We start from the raw sequence: 18655 nt of genomic DNA, 5'->3' as shown, positions 1-18655 counted from the left end.
GTTATGACTACATTTGTCTTTGCATTTGAATATGCACACAACACCCACTGCAGCACTTTATTGACTTGAAAGAAATTAATATATATCATACATGGTGTCACGATAGGAGATGAGAGGTGAAGAGTGTGGACCCAAGAGAAGATACTGACAACTGACTTTATAGTGGGAGGCGAAATACAACCAAAGGAAAGAATGGCAGTGACTTGAGCTAAGAAAAACCTAAGCTGGGAAAGCTAACAAGAAACATGCAACCTGAGACAAAGAGCTAGAACAGGGGTCTCAGTCTCCAGTCCTCGAGAGCTGGCGTCCGGAAACTTTTCCATGTGTCCCTGTTGTAACACACCTGAATAAAATTATTGCGTCATTAGCAAGAAGTAAATTTTTCCAAACCCTTACATTTACTTAAATTCACTTGAGTAAGCTTAGGGGTTGCCACTTCAGCATGCAGTCAAGTTCTTTACTCTCGCTAAAGGCCTAATTGTCTTCAGGTGTGTTGCAACAGGGACACATGGAAAAGTTTCAGGACACCGGCCATTGAGGAGTAGAGTTTGAGACCCCTGAACTAGAAAAAAAAAAACAAAAAGCAGATGAAACACAGGGGATGACAAGCGGACAAACCAGCAACAAAGAGAGGGAGACACGGGGCTTAAATACACAGGCAGGACAACGAGAGGATGGGGAACAGGTAGGAAAGCAGCTGGAACAAATCAGACATAACGAGACAAAGTAAGCAAAGCAGAATACACTGACATAGGACAAGGACTATCAACTAAAACAGAAAGCATGAGACATTCACAAAGACGCAGACTCGACACAGAAACATGGAAACATGACAGACTCTGGAACAGAGGAAACATGAAGCACAGAGGGAAAAGTAACTAGATGTGGAACACAGGGAAAAGATAAAAGACAAAAAACTAAGACTAAGCATGCAACACACAGAGAACAGAAACCTAGAAACCAGGAAGTATAAATATAATACAAACAGAAAAAAAAGAGTTTAGTATTGAAGGAAAGAAGACTTCCCGGGAAGCTTTGCAGGGTAAGGCTAATTGACTGAGAAGATAGTACCCACCAGGAAGCAGAGTTGGAAGCCTACAGAGAAGCCTTTCAGGATGCCAGTGTCTGGTGCCCAAGGAGGAGCCAGCAAGGACGAAGGCTACAGCTTAGTTGCCGACTGGCGTCTGCAAAGGAAGTGTAATTCTTCCAGGGGCTGTCTATCAAATGCAATGAAGCAACTGGCCGTCAGTGGCAACGAATGAGACTCTGGAGGCTGGTGGTGACCCTAACCCATCAGAGACTTGGCAGGAAACCAGCACTGGAGGAAGAGAACATCAGGATCAAGCGACACAAGATAAATATAGCAACAGTGCACCTGCTCTGAGTCTGCCTTTTGGGTCCAGTCTGCGGACTGGGCAGCTGTGCGATCATCTAGGCAAGAGGTTCTGTTGGGTCAACATCAGCAGATTTTAAATGAGGTGGTTAAGCACTGAAAACTGGCATGTCAGCGACTAGATCGAATCAGTAGTGATTTAATTTATCGGCCATTTTGGACGTGTAATAATAGGTGGTAGAAGTACAGATACTACTGTAAAAATACTTCAATAAAAGTTCAGCAGCAGTTGGACTTTTGGCTAACAACATACATTGTGAAAATCTGCACACAAACAGTTTGTGTGTTTGCTGATGTTTGTTAAGCAAATAGAAACGTTGCATTTGAAATTACAGTACCTGCCACTTAAAAATCATTACTCCCTTTATGTTCGCTCATCCTCTATAGGGCTAGCTAGATGCTGAAGTACTGCAACTTACAGAGACCTGCACTCATTCCGGTGTTGTGTCAAAGAAAAATCAAAAGGCAAAACAAAAAAGAGCCCACTTTAAACCCTGACTATTGAACACATTTTTTTTCTTGCCTCTTTCATCTCTTTTTATTACTGTTGATGCTCAAATCGGTTTGATGTTTAAAGGCACACTGATGTAAAATAATAACCCCCCTCAAATCAAAACCAAAAGGATAGATATCTGAAAATTCTACTTATGTACAGTAACAAAGTATTTGTAGAAGGAAGATGAGACAGAGACGAGAAGGCAAGAGTACTGGAAGAATTATGGCTTGCTCAGCCATCTCCAATGACATAGCAAAAGCTCCCTGATCAAGGAGCTTTTGCTAAGAAGATGAGAAAGAAAAAAATAGAAAAAATAATGAAAATATAGTTATAGTATAAATATTGTTTGAAACAGATACTGGTGATTTTAAAAATAAGCAAGTTACAATCGTAAGTAAGTTATAATTGTTGTACTGTTCTATTCATCTGACTGAATCACATGACTGGTCGAAATTTGTCGGAAAGAAATAAACACAAACAGTGGAAAAAATATTGTTTATCATTAAAAATCTTTCAATCCCAAACACGTACATAATCACACCCCGGCCCAGTTACACAAGCACACCCTACCATCCCAGCACATCCTCCGTTTCCCCAAGCACACTTTCTTCCAACTGACCAGTCAATCAATCTTTCCAAAGGGTATTTATATCATTCACACAAACCTTCATTACACTCAGGACATGATCATTAAGACATTGTTTTGCTCTCTCCTATTTCGCCACTAGATGTCACTGAAACAAAGCTTTGAATGAATGAACCTATTTTTAATACAGTTGATGAAGTGGTTCAATACTGGCTCATGGCTTCATTTTCACATCACTACAGTTAAAAAAAAAAGATTCTCTTTCTGTCCTTGATGATTGCTGCACCCAGCAGCACAGCAGAATATAAGCATCGTGAGGGGGAAAAGTTGTGATAGTTTCTATATAATTCTATACATATTAGAGATTGGACGTGATCACTACTGCTTATCAAGTCCTTGAGCAATGTGTGCTTGATGTCACGTTCAAAACCTCACAGATTAACTATCCCATTTAACATTTGCAATTATTTTATTCATTGGAGAAAAAGACGGTATCAGTGTTTTTTAGTAAACTTAAAACAACCGTGGTTGCAGTAAAAGGTCGCTTGGGTGCACAAGAACTAATTAATGTTGAGGAATTTAAGTGTTTGGGAGTGCTACTAGACTCGAAATTATCCCTTTAAAAAACATGTTAAAAATTTAGTGAAAACTGTAAATGTTAATATACGGAACTTTAGACATATCCACACATCATGAACAGACACAGCAGCGATTACATTCCTGTACTCTGTGATACTGGCTCATATTGAATACTGTATTACAAGTTGGTCCCATACTAGTCTCGCTGCTATTGGGCCAATCGAAGTATGCAAGTGATGGCAAGCCACACATGGTAAGCTCCACACCTCACCACCAGTTGATTCACTTTAGTTTACTTTGCAGTCACTACCTTAAATGTAATTCTACTTATTATCCAATATCATTTATTAATTTATTTTTTCATTACACCTTCCAATGTTCCAATGGTGTGCACACATATTAACACTGCAAGGTCAAAGTTCTGTTTTATGTTATATTTATACATCTTTCTTAGTTTGAGTAACCTGGGGTTTGGCTTCTCCTTCCTGGCTGGCAAAAAGTGTGGCAAAGGGAGAGCTGAAGTACCACTGGCAGCCTAATTGGATGAAACCACATGCTCCATTGCCTGGGGGGGGTGTTCAAGTTTGTTTAATTGTTTTCTATTAGTTGGTTATGTGGCAGCCATTTTGTTTCCCCCCTTGTGTGTCATTTGGTTTGGCTAAGCCAGTATTTATTAATAATAATAATACTTTATTGATCCCCGTGGGGAAATTACTTGTTTTACTCTGCATTTGACCCATTCACTCAGTGAAGCAATGGGCAGCCACTAAGCAGGTGCCTGGGGAGCAGTGTGTAGGGACGGTACCTTGCTCAGGGGTACCGCAGGGTAGCCGTTCAGTGGATTCAAACCCCCGACCTTCTGATCATGGGGCGACCACTCTACCTACTGAGCCATCCCTGCCCAAGTTCCCCTGTGTGTCATTTCAGGAAGTCAGTTTGTCTTATGTTTGTTTAAAGTTTTGTTAATTGTTATCTTGATTTTAGTTTATTGAGTTGACCTCTTTTATTGGTCTGCCTGTTTACGTTTTTTTTGTCTTTGTTAAATATCTTTTCATGTTTTTGGATCAATAAAACCCCTTTTTTTGAATTAAACATCTGTGTCCTTTATGCCTTACTGCTTGGTCCCTGATAATGCAACAAAAGAGCATTGTCAAATTTTAGATAAATAAAGTTTCTAAATTTTACTAATTTCAAATTATTTAAATCTGCCTGTCTAATATACAAAGGTATATACATGGTCTGGTGCCTCCACCAATGAGTGATCTAATTAAACAAAAGTCTAGCAGTGTTGCCGGGTCTCGATTGACTCGAGCCACTGTTAGAGGTGATTGTGAATTGGCATTTAGACGGACCACCTTTTCACAGAATGCTCTGTCATATCAGGGAGTGAGCTTCTGGAATAGTCTTCCACTGTCAGTGAGGGAAAGTACAAGTCTCCCCATCTTTAAGAGTCACTTAAAAGGGTGGCCGAGGGACACACAAACACGTAATCATGTTTAATTAATCATGCTTTATATTGGACGTGAAAAAGAGTTAAATGTATTACAAAAACGGAAACAACTATTGTAATGGGACAGATCAATATCAGGACAGTCAGGGCATGTATAATATTGGGGATTGTGCAATACAATCGATGTTTCCGTTATTGTTCTCTCTATTGTCCTCTGTTGTCCACTCTTCTTGTCATTGTTTGTTCTAATATGATGTGATCACTGTTTTTGTCCTTGTCATATGATCTGTAAATAGTGTCTCTGTATGTTTATACCAACTTGTGTGTAACACCAACCTCCCAGAGGGTCTGCAGATGGAAATTAGCCTAAGGCTATAATCTGGCATATTTACATTTGTTAATATATTCATTATGTATTGTCCCTCTGTCTAAATAAAATTAAAATAAAATTAAAATTAAGTTGGAGAAAAAGCAATGCAAATTAACCACACTGTGTGATGTAAGGAGCTCTCTGATTAGTAAGATAAGATAAGATAAGATAAGATAAGATAAGATAACCTTTATTAGTCCCACATGTGGGAAATTTGTTTTGTCACAGCAGGAAGTGGACAGTGCAAAAGTTATGAAGCAAAAATTAGAATAAAATAAAATAAGAATAAATACAGTACACAACTGTACAGAACAGAATAAAATAAAATACTATATACAGTAGAATAAAATAGAATAAAATATACAATAAGATAAAAATAAAATACAAATGCTATATACAACTGAGTAAAAAATACAACGATGCCAGGAAGATTATTGCAGTTAGTGTTATTGCACATGTGTGTGTTTGATCAGTTAAAGTCTTTGTTGTGGAGTCTGACAGCAGTGGGGAGGAAAGACCTGTGAAATCTCTCCGTCCACCACCGTGGGTGCCGCAGTCTCCCACTGAAGGAGCTGCTCAGTGCCTTCACAGTCTCATGCATGGGGTGGGAGATGTTGTCCAACAGGGATGACAGCTTAGCCGCCATTCTCCTGTCACTCACCACCTCCACTGGGTCCAGAAAGGCATCCTAGAACAGAGCTGGCCCTTCGGATCAGCCTGTTCAGTCTCTTCCTGTCCCCAGCAGAGATGCTGCCACCCCAGCAGACCACACCGTAAAAGATGGCTGAGGCCACCACAGAGTCATAGAAGTTCTTCAGGAGTGGGCCCTCCACTCCAAACGACCTGAGTCTCCGCAGCAGGTACAGCCTGCTCTGCCCTTTCCTGTAGAGGGCGTCTGAGTTATGAGTCCAGTCCAGTTTGTTGTTCAGATGAACACCAAGGTACCTGTAGCTGTCCACAGCCTCAATGTCCATACCTTGGATGTTCAGTGGTTGCAGTGGAGGATGTTTGTGCCTGCGGAGTCTACCACCAGCTCCTTGGTTTTACTGGCATTGATCTGGAGGTAGTTCAGCTGGCACCAGTCCACAAAGTCTTGAGTCAGTCCTCTGTGCTCCTTGTCGTCCCCATCAGTGATGAGGCCGACTATTGCAGAGTCATCAGAGAACTTCTGCAGGAAGCACTGGGTGGAGTTGTGGGAGAAGTCTGCAGTGTAGATGGTGAAGAGGAACGGAGCCAGAACCGTTCCCCTGTGGGGCCCCGTGCTGCAGACGACCCTGTCCGACACACAGCCCTGAGTCCTCACATACTGTGGTCGGTCGGTGAGGTAGTCCAAAATCCAGGTAGTGAGGTGATGGTCCACTCCAGAGTTCTCCAGCTTGTCCTTCAGAACCGAGGGAAGAATAGTGTTGAAGGCACTGGAGAAATCAAAGAACGTGATTCTCACAGTGCTCCCAGCGGTCTCCAGGTGAGCGAGGGAACGATGTAGGAGGTGAATGATGGCATCATCCGCTCCAATGCCAGGCTGGTAGGCAAACTGAAGTGGGTCCAGTGATGAGCTCACAAGGCGCCGAAGCTGAGCCAGGACCAACCGCTCCAGGGTCTTCATCAGGTGGGATGTCAGAGCCACCGGCCTGTAGCTGTTGAGGTCCTTGGGGCGTGAAGTCTTTGGCACTGGAACAACACAGGAGGTTTTCCAGAGCTGTGGGACTCTTCCCAGCCTCAGGCTCAGATTGAAGAGGTGTGTGAGACAGGGTGACTGCCTGAATTTCTCTATGCTGACTTTTCTACACAGTGTGTTGCTCTGAAATTGCTGCCAGGAGGATGCATCATCTATGTAATGTGCTGAGGATTGTCTCTTTGTCAGGCCATCCCTCAGTTTCCAAGTGGCACAGAAGTCTTTTCTTCACTAATAAATTATTTATTGGTTGGTTTAATTATTTAATTATTGTTACCTAAACAAATAACATTATACATTTTTGGATTGCAAAGCTGTTTATACAAGAAAAACAGAGTACAGCAGATAAATAGTCTGATCCCTGCCCCCCTCAGACTGCAAGCTGAAATATCCTTTAGCATGATATTAAACAACAAAATGCTTTAACTTATTTAACAATACATTGGTTGTAAGTGAAAAAAATATCAAATAAAACTTCATGTTAAATGAGAGCACATCTTCAGCCACAGTTTTTGCTGTGCACCTTTGCTACAAGAGAAAAAACAGTCATTTATTCTGAGAATCAAAAGAGGAACTGGGGTATTACATAAGTAACTCCTGGGTGGCAGAGATGTATCTGCAAGACATTTATGAGGACAGTGATGAAGTATGAACTACGCCCCCACCAGATCAGTACTGCATAAATGTCTTTGTGGATCTAGAGAATGAATATTTAGGGTGCCAAGAGAGGAAATGTGGTACAGAATGAAGAAGTCAGAAGTGGCAGAGATGTTGCAACAGTCTCAAGAGAGCTCATTGGTTTTACCCATCGTGAGATGTTTCTCATGTGAAACCTCGGAAATGACACAGCTTTTTATAGCCCTTTTTATAGACTGAAGCAGCTGATGTTAATTTGCACTAAGTAGCAGGATTACTTTCTTATTACTGATAGAGTTCACCTGGTGTTCAATTCATGGGTTCAATAACTTTTCCCTGTGTCATTTTTCATTATTACACATGACTTAATTTACAGACATCTATGGTTTGATTTCCTTGCATGTATGGATTGGATGGGTTGTTACTGACACAATTTTATTTCAATAATACCTTTAGAAATATGTTTACTCAGAAATTTGGTGACGTGTTCAATATTTATTTTATCCACTGTAAGTGTCCACTGCTTTCTGTTCAGCTTCATTTCAGCAGTTCATTTCATGGCTCTGTGTTCTGCAGTATTTGTTGGGTGTGGATGTTAAGTTATGGAGAAACTCTCTTCTCACATATCCAGAATTGTCTATTGGAACATGGTGCATCATTCCAGCTGTCTTCTGCATTGTAATTATCTATCTCTCCACAATTTTGCTGTGTGCCACCATTTGGCTCACCATTCCTCCGATTCCAGTAGCTGAAATACAGATAAAATTATAAGAATTAAACTCAACAATTCAGTCAGTCTTTTGTTTTCAGTAAGCTATTAACCAAATTAATTTTGTTAAAGTACACAATCACACAAAAATACTTTATGGACAAGAGACAGATTTTATTTTTATTTCAACATTAATTCTTAATTCTTAATTCTTAATGTGTATGTGTTAGTCCCCCTAGGGAAATTACTCCTCTGCATTTAACCCATTCACCCCAGTGAAGCAGTGGGCAGCCACCAATGCAGCGCCCGGGGAGCAGAACCTTGTGCTCGTTCGAGTCCCATCCACCCATTTCCATGTCCCCTCTGTCTGTGAGTCAGTCAGTCCAATCCACAAATTCTTCTTGAACTGGTTCACAAAGTTCTTTTTTAGAAAGAGAAAATGAAATGTAAACATGCAGAACTTAAAGTGATGCATCAGAGTATCAGCTGTTTTCATTCTTTGGTCTACACACATCTGTATTATGTTTGAACACACACACAAACCTGTTCCTCTTGACTGTTGATAATCATCAGGTGTGCACCTTTTTGAAGACAGTCTTGTCTGCTTTCTTGCCAGGATTTCTTCTCTGAAGACACTTGGTACAAACTATTACTGAAAACTACCCAATTTTCTCGGCAATCTGTTGAAGAAAAACAGAATAAGAATTTGTGCTTGCTTTGTGATAGGTAGCATACATAGAATCCCAGTTACGACCCTTTAAAGAAGGCTCATAACTGGGAGAAGCAATCAGTGGTACAAATTCAAAGCACTTCAATTAAAAAAAAATTATATATCACTACGCACAATTTATCCAGTCTAATGTAAAATCCTAATCAAAATTCCCTGAAACTGTATGTGCTTAACAGCTGTATATGTTAAACATTTTACAATTTTTTTGTTGTGTGGCCTCAGAGGGAGTGCTTTCAGATCTAATACTTTCTCCCTAATAATATTGTTCGACTCAGCAACTGTCACTGAAAAGGTCAAGTTAGAGAGAAATGAGCTTTTCTCTTTTTTTTTCTTTTTCTTTTTTTTTTAACCTGTCCCGTTTGGTTCTTTTGCCATCAGAATTATTGTCGAAAGGCGAAGAAAGATGCCCAACGGATTTACTTTACCAAATGGACCATCCCAGCCTTGCCGTAATGGCCCATTTGATTCACCTTTATTGTTTATTTTATTTTCACTTGCTGAATACGGGACAGACTTGACTGGTGGAAAGAAAGGGAGAAAGAAAGAGGAAAGAAAAACAGCGGGGAAGAGGGACGGGGAAAAAGGGCAAAAACCAAAACCAACAGAATAAGCAGACAAAAAAATACATATATCGATCACCTGGATCACCTGTTGAGAAAGAAAGAAGAAAGCAAGCAGAAGAAAACGAGAGTAATAAACATCATCACAATGATCTATGGGAATATGACAGTAAATACTAAATATTAAACATTATTGTGCAGCACGTAAGATCGACAGCGCACAGTGTGCTTTGAGGTAGGAGCCAAAAAGGGTGTAGTTTGTGTGTGATCACTCGTGTGTACACCTGTGAGCATGGACGCGCTTGTTTTATTTTTTTTTAAAGGTTCCTTCATGTAATGATCGGCTAGAGGGTGTGGGGGGCCACTGCCCCGTCCTCCAGGGCATGAAGCAGGTATGGAGGAGATCAAAACTCTAGACATCCAGAGGCCCCCGGAACACAAGAGACCAAGGAAGACCAACAGAGGGGCAGCCGCGTCACTATCCCAGAAAGAGCTGAGGAGAGTCCCAGATGAGGGGTCACTCAGCAGCCGCGGAGCAGAAGCCAGGGGGTTGCAGTGACGTGCCCGTGAGCTCCGCCCGGCAGCCAGCTGTGCCTGAGTGACCGAGCTCCGGGCCGAGAGGCCGAGGGCACCCGCCTCCGGCGTGGCCCGAGCGAGCCCCAGGCTCCAGGCCCCGATAAGCAACCGCCAAGGAGTGAGCCGTGTGTACCTGGGCGCCACCCCGGACACACAGAACCACCAACGCACCGATGTCTGAGGGCGTCCGCCACCGGCAGGGGAAGTGGTGGGGGAGATAGGCCTCAAACCTTGGAGGGCCTGAGATGTCCCCAGAGAGGTGGCGTCTGATACCCAACCTGACATATAGACACAGACATACAGGCACACACAGATACAAACATCCATTCCCACCCTCATGCTCTCATAAGCAATTATTCCACACTCAACCAACATGGAGACAGACATAAAGAGACGCTGTACACACAATCACTCTCCCCAAGCGTACTCTAAGAACCGGGTCTGGGTACCCTTGCCCCTGGAGGGGGAAACTGCACCCAGACCCAGGTGGTGTTACCCTTTTCCCTGCGGTGGGGAGAAGCAGACCGCCCCGACTCCGTAGCAGCAGGGAGGCCCCACATTCCAGACCCCAGTCGGACGGCCAACTCCTCCTCCCAGCCCCCCCGCTCCAGCAGGCCACAGAGAACGGGGGTGTGTGAAGACTCCAAGCTTTTCTCTTTTGTCCTCTTCTTGTTTTGAAGTCTTGATGGTGTTACAAGCATTTAATAAGCCTTACAGTATTAACACATCTACAGTGGCTTGCAAAAGTATTCGGCCCCCTTGAACTTTTCCACATTTTGTCACATTACAGCCACAAACATGAATCAATTTTATTGGAATTCCACGTGAAAGACCAATACAAAGTGGTGTACACGTGAGAAGTGGAACGAAAATCATACATGATTCCAAACACTTTTTAAAAAATAAATAACTGTAAAGTGGGGTGTGCGCAATTATTCAGCCCCCTGAGTCAATACTTTGTAGAACCACCTTTTGCTGCAATTACAGCTGCCAGTCTTTTAGGGTATGTCTCTACCAGCTTTGCACATCTAGAGACTGAAATCCTTGCCCATTCTTCTTTGCAAAACAGCTCCAGCTCAGTCAGATTAGATGGACAGCGTTTGTGAACAGCAGTTTTCAGATTTTGCCACAGATTCTCGATTGGATTTAGATCTGGACTGTGACTGGGCCATTCTAACACATGGATATGTTTTGTTTTAAACCATTCCATTGTTGCCCTGGCTTTATGTTTAGGGTCGTTGTCCTGCTGGAAGGTGAACCTCCGCCCCAGTCTCAAGCCTTTTGCAGACTCCAAGAGGTTTTCTTCCAAGATTGCCCTGTATTTGGCTCCATCCATCTTCCCATCAACTCTGACCAGCTTCCCTGTCCCTGCTGAAGAGAAGCACCCCCAGAGCATGATGCTGCCACCACCATATTTGACAGTGGGAATGGTGTGTTCAGAGTGATGTGCAGTGGTAGTTTTCCACCACACATAGCGTTTTGCATTTTGGCCAAAAAGTTCCATTTTGGTTTCATCTGACCAGAGCACCTTCTTCCACATTTTTGCTGTGTCCCCCACATGGCTTGTGGCAAACTGCAAACGGGACTTCTTATGGTTTTCTTTTAACAATGGCTTTCTTCTTGCCACTCTTCCATAAAGGCCAACTTTGTGCAGTGCACGACTAATAGTTGTCCTATGGGCAGATTCCCCCACCTGAGCTGTAGATCTCTGCAGCTCGTCCAGAGTCACCATGGGCCTCTTGGCTGCATTTCTGATCAGCGCTCTCCTTGTTCGGCCTGTGAGTTTAGGTGGACGGCCTTGTCTTGGTAGGTTTACAGTTGTGCCATACTCCTTCCATTTCTGAATGATCGCTTGAACAGTGCTCCGTGGGATGTTCAAGGCTTGGGAAATCTTTTTGTAGCTTAAGCCTGCTTTAAATTTCTCAATAACTTTATCCCTGACCTGTCTGGTGTCTAAATCCAATCGAGAACATGTGGCAAGATCTGTAAACTGCTGTTCACAAACATTGTCCATCTAATCTGACTGAGCTGGAGCTGTTTTGCAAAGAAGAATGGGCAAGGATTTCAGTCTCTAGATGTGCAAAGCTGGTAGAGACATACCCTAAAAGACTGGCAGCTGTAATTGCAGCAAAAGGTGGTTCTACAAAGTATTGACTCAGGGGGCTGAATAATTACGCACACCCCACTTTTCAGTCATTTATTTGTAAAAAATGTTTGGAATCATGTTGTCATGATCCTGGGTCATTTTGACCCAGTGTTTTGCGTTTCCTTGAAGTTCATTTTGTGCCTTGTGTTTATTCTGATTTTGTATTAGTTTAGGGTTGAACCTGGAGTTTAGTGTTTTATCAGCCCTACCTGTGTCTGTCCTCGATGCTCTGTTCATGTCCCCGTGTTTGTGTTGTAAAACAGTCTGTGTGTTTCCTGTTTTACTTTGAAGGCTCGTGTTCTGGATTTCCTGTTCTATTCTGAAGGTCTGTGTCTGTTGTCATTGTGTTCAGCTTGTGTCCTCCAGTCATCGTGTGTATTAGGATCAGCTGTTCTTCCCTCCTGTGTGTGATTACCCGATTACCTTGTGTATGTATATTTAGTAGGTGTCGGTCTGTGTTCGTTGTCGGCTCGTCTGCGTTTCTCTGTGTTCCATGGTGTTTCGTTCCTGTCTCTGCGTCTCTCTGCCCCGCACCCCTTTTCGTATGCTCTCAGGTTTGTTATTTAGTTCTCCCAGTTTAGGTTTCTTCAGTTATTTGTCATGCCTCACTGCTTGCTTGCCACTATCCCACCTTGTAAATAAACATCACTCGAATCATCAGTCATCGCCTGCATTTTGGGTCCTTTTTCCTCATTCCACAACACAACTGCTGCCCCAGTCGTGACACATGTATGATTTTCGTTCCACTTCTCACGTGTACACCACTTTGTATTGGTCTTTCACGTGGAATTCCAATAAAATTGATTCATGTTTGTGGCTGTAATATGACAAAATGTGGAAAAGTTCAAGGGGGCCGAATACTTTTGCAAGCCACTGTATATTCAAACTTGTGAGAAATGTAGAACTGAAGAAGGCTGCACATATAGTTGGGGCTACGAAGTCCGTTAAACATAAAGAAAAATTCTCTATGCAGGTTAACAAACTATTATAAATGGTCTAAATAAGCTTATGTGAACATATAGAATATTCATATTTTCACTCACATTAAGCTTAGTTTAAATTTACATTACATTTACAACTTTACTTTTCAAAGGCTTTTCTCAAGATCTGTCCATCCATTCTACAGTGCTTATCCTCATCTGAGTCATGGGGGGCTGGCATAGCTGCAGGGGCAGATTGGCAGTCTGATGCAGGGGTAACAGAGAGACAGACAACCATTTTCAACTACATTCACACCTATGTGGAATTTTGAATTCACCAATTATCATAACCCACTAGAGAATGAGCGAAACCATGCAAACATAGGGAGAACATGAAGACTTCACACACACCACACAAACCCAGGATTCCTGCCTCACCATGCTTTTTAAAAAGCTACATTTGTTAAAGTGTTAAAGAGCCAAAAATGTTGTTAGAGATAAATCGGCCATCAAGCATTAATCTATAATTACATTGAAGCTTTCTCTGAAGGTCGTCTCTGTTGGTGGTCAGGTCTTCCAATCTTTTCTGGAGCTGGTCTCTCTCTTTAACCAGATTGTTGTAACTTGTCTGTAATTGGTCTTGTTTGGTTGTCAGGATGTTGTAACTGGTCTGTAACTGGTTTCTCTCACTGGTCACGTTGTCGTACAGCTCGTGTATTATCTCTGTCTCCATTTCCCACTGAGATTTGCCTTGGGTGACTGTTGGACACATCATCATAAAATAAATACATCACCTGTGAGGATTTTAGCATGCTTTACATTCATGTTTTACTCACAAAGAAAAACCACAGTTATGAGTCCAATCAGGAGGAAAAGACACAGCAGACTCAGAAGAATCACAGCAGCTCTGCAGGAACTCTTCTTTACAAATTCAGGACCTGCAGGTAGAAGTAAATATTTGTTATATGTCTAATCATAAAAAATGTTTATATCCTTCTACATTTTATTATAACACCAATTGCTATTTTTATCTAAAAAGTAGTATGAGAGACTTATTGCATCTGAGAATGGGTCTTGGTGGAAGCGAAACAAATACCATTACAGTGGAACCCCGGCTTACGAAGACCCCATTTAACGAAAAATTCAAGTTACGAAGGCACTTAACGGCAATATTTCTGCCCGTGGTACGGCAAAATGCCCGCGTAACGAAATAGATCAAATAGAAAATTTTAAAAAATTAAATTAAATTCCATAATGTTATGTACATGTACACGTACGTATGTATGCATGCATACGTATGCTTTCTTCAACCTCCGGCACCTCCTCCTCCACCAAGAACTTCGTCTTCAGGCAGCATCGCCTCACTCAAAAGGCGATGGAAAAAGGTGCTTCGACTTACGAAAATTTTGACTTATGAAAGACCCTCTGGAACGAATTAATTTTATAAGTCGGGGTTCCACTGTAGTTACAAAGTATTTATATTGTAATGTTTTCTCTTCTCTTCCTTCCAAATGGTGTAAGTTTAAACTAACACTGAAAATAATCAAAACTACAGTAAATACAAACATTAAATAAAAATTAAACTGCAAAAACCCACACGTTGTGGAAAACAGCTGAGTCTAAACCCAGATAAAAACAAAACAAGACTGTATAACTCAGTCTAAATTAACTCCCAACGAAAAATTCACAAATACAGTAACTCTACAGCAAGCCACACTCTAGATTACTTTTTCCTGAATTAAGTCTGTTTTCTTCAGACAGTTTGTATAGAATTCTCAGTTTTATTTTTATTTTTAGATTTGTGCACAAAACTTTAGCAACACGTAATTGTAATATCTATAGATAGGTTTGTGGTTTTTACCTGGGGGTGCAGGTCCAGTTGTTTTACGTTGTACGGTTTGGATCACTTCATGATTCATATAAATGTCTTCCGCAGTTTTATGCTCCCTTTTAGACTTTCTGCGACAACCTAATACTTCCTCTGTATTCTCATGGACTCCATCCATGATTTTATCTGTATTGGAGGTTTCGTTTGGTCTTTAAGTCTCTGAGGTGATCAGTGCTTTGCAAGAGTCTCTGAAGTTGTGTGTAGTAGCTCTGAACTGTGTGAAAATATACTGACACAAGCAGTTCTCTTTTTAACAGGAAACTGAGATCTGATGGCACTCCTCAGGGCTGTGTTTGGCTTAGGATTGCATTTGTCTTTATATTTGAATATGCACTTAGTACTAACTGCAGCACTTTTTCCACTTGAAAGAATTAAAAATATATCACGCATTATAAGTATGAATAAAAACAGGAGAGAAGGCCACTGCATGTTAATCCTAAAACATTATATATTAGAACATGTTTATAAAGTGAATACTTTCCATGGAACATGGGATGCAAAAAGTTGGGAAATGGCTTCAATTAGAGCATCATAAAATGGCAAGAGATGGTAAGAGATGTACCCTCAGCCTCCCTGCTAGATTTAGAGATGGTCTTTCCATTTTCACTTTTGATTCCCCGCTTAGCCAGCGTTCCTCCCTGTCCAGAATGTGTGCACCCATGTCATTGAAAGAATGGCCTAATCCTTGGATTGGACCAATTTTTGGCAGAATGGTCTTTGATCAGTGGTTGTTGATCAATGTTCAATTTGCATATTAATAATCAAAAAACTGACTTCGCAGCGATTGTGTTCTGTTTCTGTCCATTCGTCATTCTTCCTCTTTTCTTCAAGTTGCTTATGTATGTGTTTTGGTCTATTACTACTTCTGCAAATTTTGTGCTATTTTAACCATTCTGCTACTCTGCTCTTTCTTGCTCAGTATTCTGCTATTTCTAACTTTTATACTTTAGAAAATACATGCATTGCTATTGTTGCAATGCAATCAAGAGTGTACCACTCTAGCTAACAAATTTCACTCAAAATCAGAGCTGGAAGTCTCTATCCGGACAGGTGTTTGAATCACAAACGATGCAATGTAGAGACATAAGCCCTTCGCCAATATGTTTTCAGATTCTCCTGACACTCGCAAATTTATTTGATACCATTTTGCCATGAATTACATTTGTTTCAGAGTATCAAATCTGTCCTTCCCTTAGACTGCTTAAGATGTCAAAATTTGGAAATGATGCCATTTTTTTCTCACGTGCAGTATCCTAGATAGATTATTGTAGTGGTAACAGTACTCGCCTTTCCTGGTGGCTTCTTTTGCAGGATGTGGAGCAAAAGAGTAAAAGCAGTTCAGTCCTGGAGCAAACCAATGTGCAAGGCTAGGGGAGTGTGGTTAAGGCGTTTTAATTTATATAGAAGTGATTGAAGTTTATATGTTATTTAATTATTTATAGGACTTGTAACACATTGGAATATGTCTATCATGTGGTATATTGTGGTTGATGTTTTCTCATCGGGAGGTTGATGTTTTCCATATGCTCACCTGAATCAGGTATAGTATAAAAGGAAGACAGCTGCTTTTGAGGGGATTGGATTTCTGTGTGTTGGTGTGTCAACATGTATTCTCTTTAATAAAGTCTTCCATTTGATGGATGTATTTTACCCTTGACCGCCAGCCAAAACTGACACTAAACATTATCAGCTAACATTCATATTAATCTCTGCTACCCTTCATGTAACACCACAGCCACTGTGCACCAATCACAAAGATTTTAAATCCATCACACTATAGCAAACTAACCTCTTTATCCTATTAGTATTACTATTTTAATGCAACCTTTAAATAACACAGTCTGCTTTACATCGACTTACATGTAAGCTTTAAATTTCCACTTCATCAAATAGGACTGAGCAATCCTTACCTTTAAATCTCTTCTTCCTCTCCTGTCCTGTCTTTCGTATCTTTCTCCAGCTCTCAGTGATGTTAGCTCTCTTTCTTTGTTCTCTCTTTGAACTGCAGCAGCTGGACTTTTAGCTAACAACACACTTTACCAAAAACTGCACACAAACAGTTTGTGTGTTTGCTGATGTTTGCTGAGCTGATAGAAACATTGCATTTGAAATGACCTGCCACTTAAAAATCATTGCTACCTTTATGCTCACTCATCTTCAGTAGGGCTAGCCAGATGCTGAAGTACTGCAAACGCAACTTACAGATGGTGTCCCAAAAAAACAAAAAAGAAAATAAGAGCCCACTTTAAACCCTGACTATGCCACTTTTCTTTTATCTTCTTCTTCTTCTTCTTCTTTTACGTATTATTGGCAGTTGGCAAACACCTGCATGGTGCATTACCGCCACCACTGGTATGGAGTGTGGACCTTTTCTTTTATCGCCTCTTTCATCTCTTTTTATGCAACATCCTCAGGTGATTAATACGCGAGCAGGATTGCATTTCATGTGTTCAAGGACACATCTAAAACCTGCAGGGACACCGGCCCTCGTGGACTGAGATTGCCCACCCCTGTACTAGACCATTCTATAGACTATAGCAGGGGTGGGCAATCTCAGTCCACGAGGGCCGGTGTCCCTGCAGGTTTTAGATGTGTCCTGAACCAACACAGCTGATTTAAATGGCTAAATTAGCTCCTCAACGGGCGCTTATCAATATGCGTGCTTGTGCGTGCTTGCGTTCTCGTGTACTCGTGATACGTCATCAGTCGGAGACCAAGTACTGTTCCAATTCGAGATGCGCATCAAGCCGAGAACGCAAAAAGTCCCGGATGTGTTCTCGATCCGCCCGTTTTATCGAGCATGCATCGGTGTGGACTTGGGACAGCTATATATCCCAGAATGCATTTCGTCCAAAACTCAACAGCGGACTCCCGGCACATCGTTTTCAACCCCCCCGCTCGCGGACTTCTCACTACTCAGGTTAAAGAAACTCCAGCAGCTGTCTATAGTATTGAGTGTCCACTAAAATAGAAATAAAAGCGTTTTAACATCTTACCTGCTTGTTTTATTAAGGTATGTACACGTATGTACATGTACACTATTTTTATTAATAGAGGTTTCACTACTGAGGTTAAAAATGATATATAAGTCACTTAGATCACTTCTAAATGTTAATGTTTGGTTTATTTCAGTGTTTTATTTGTTCCTGAGTAAACCGGTTTGGCTGTGATTAAAGTTAAGCTTCACAACATGTTACTCACAGTTAAATTAGGAGGGGCGGCAGTAAAACTCCGGACCTGTGACATCATCACGCACGCAGGTGTTCCAATTGTACATATCGCGAGTCCGTGCTCGCGTTCTCGGCGGGGTGCGTACTCCCGTGCGTTCTCGGCGAGTACGTACTCACCGAGAACACGAGTACGTACTCGCGTACTTGGGCATTGATAAACGGCCAACATGTCCTGAAGTTCTCCAGAGGCCTGGTAACGAACTAAGCATGTGATTCAGGTGTGTTGACCCAAGGTGAGATCTAAAACCTGCAGGGACACCGGCCCTCGTGGACTGAGATTGCCCACCCCTGGACTATAGACTATAGGATTTCTCCTCACGTGTTTTGAAATTCTTCGAAGCACCTGAGGAGGGCAGCAAAACGCCTTCCACGTGTCAAACCCGCCTGAAGCAGGAAGAAGAAATTCTACACCCGCTGACAAACCCGAAGCGGCGGAGGATTCAACGTCAAATGGCTGAAATGAAAGTGGTATTATAGTTATGTCAAAATCTACACAGATGCATCAAAGAATACAGCCAACCAAAGTGGGATAGCATTTATCGTTCCTGAATTTAATATCAAGGTAGGGAAAAGGATCAGTGACGATTTATCAGTGTACACAGGTGAAATGGTTTCAATATTGTTAGCTGTCCAGTGGATTGAAGAAACAAAACCACTAAGATCTGTGATATGTTCAGACTCGAGCTCATCACTGGCCAGTCTGCAAGACAG

General features: G+C 41.6%; 1 protein-coding gene across 1 annotated transcript; it reads right to left on the bottom strand.

Annotated features, from left to right (window-relative positions):
- Positions 1–6804: 6804 nt before the first annotated feature.
- Positions 6805–16682, bottom strand: LOC120440783 (CD209 antigen-like protein C). The gene is made up of 6 exons (XM_039614014.1): positions 16625–16682; positions 13663–13764; positions 13358–13585; positions 8438–8574; positions 8215–8315; positions 6805–7933 (listed from the first exon to the last, which is right to left on the bottom strand). Exons 3-6 carry the CDS (start codon positions 13557–13559, stop codon positions 7786–7788), a joined length of 588 nt encoding a protein of 195 aa, XP_039469948.1. The 5' UTR covers positions 13560–13585; positions 13663–13764; positions 16625–16682; the 3' UTR covers positions 6805–7785.
- Positions 16683–18655: the final 1973 nt, after the last annotated feature.

The sequence above is a fragment of the Oreochromis aureus genome, linkage group 6 (genome assembly GCF_013358895.1).
Source record: "Oreochromis aureus strain Israel breed Guangdong linkage group 6, ZZ_aureus, whole genome shotgun sequence".
NCBI classification, from domain to species: Eukaryota; Metazoa; Chordata; class Actinopteri; order Cichliformes; family Cichlidae; genus Oreochromis; species Oreochromis aureus.
This window is presented reverse-complemented; position numbering and strand designations above follow the sequence as displayed.

Excerpts from the sequence above, each read along its gene's own strand:
- LOC120440783 (XM_039614014.1), bottom strand. The coding sequence starts at position 13,559 with ATGGAGACAGAGATAATACACGAGCTGTACGACAACGTGACCAGTGAG. Across the intron at positions 8,575-13,357 it reads CCTTCAGAGAAAGCTTCAAT|ATTGCCGAGAAAATTGGGTA; the intron begins GTAATTATAGAT and ends TTTCTTCAACAG. Across the intron at positions 8,316-8,437 it reads TCAACAGTCAAGAGGAACAG|AACTTTGTGAACCAGTTCAA; the intron begins GTTTGTGTGTGT and ends TTTCTAAAAAAG.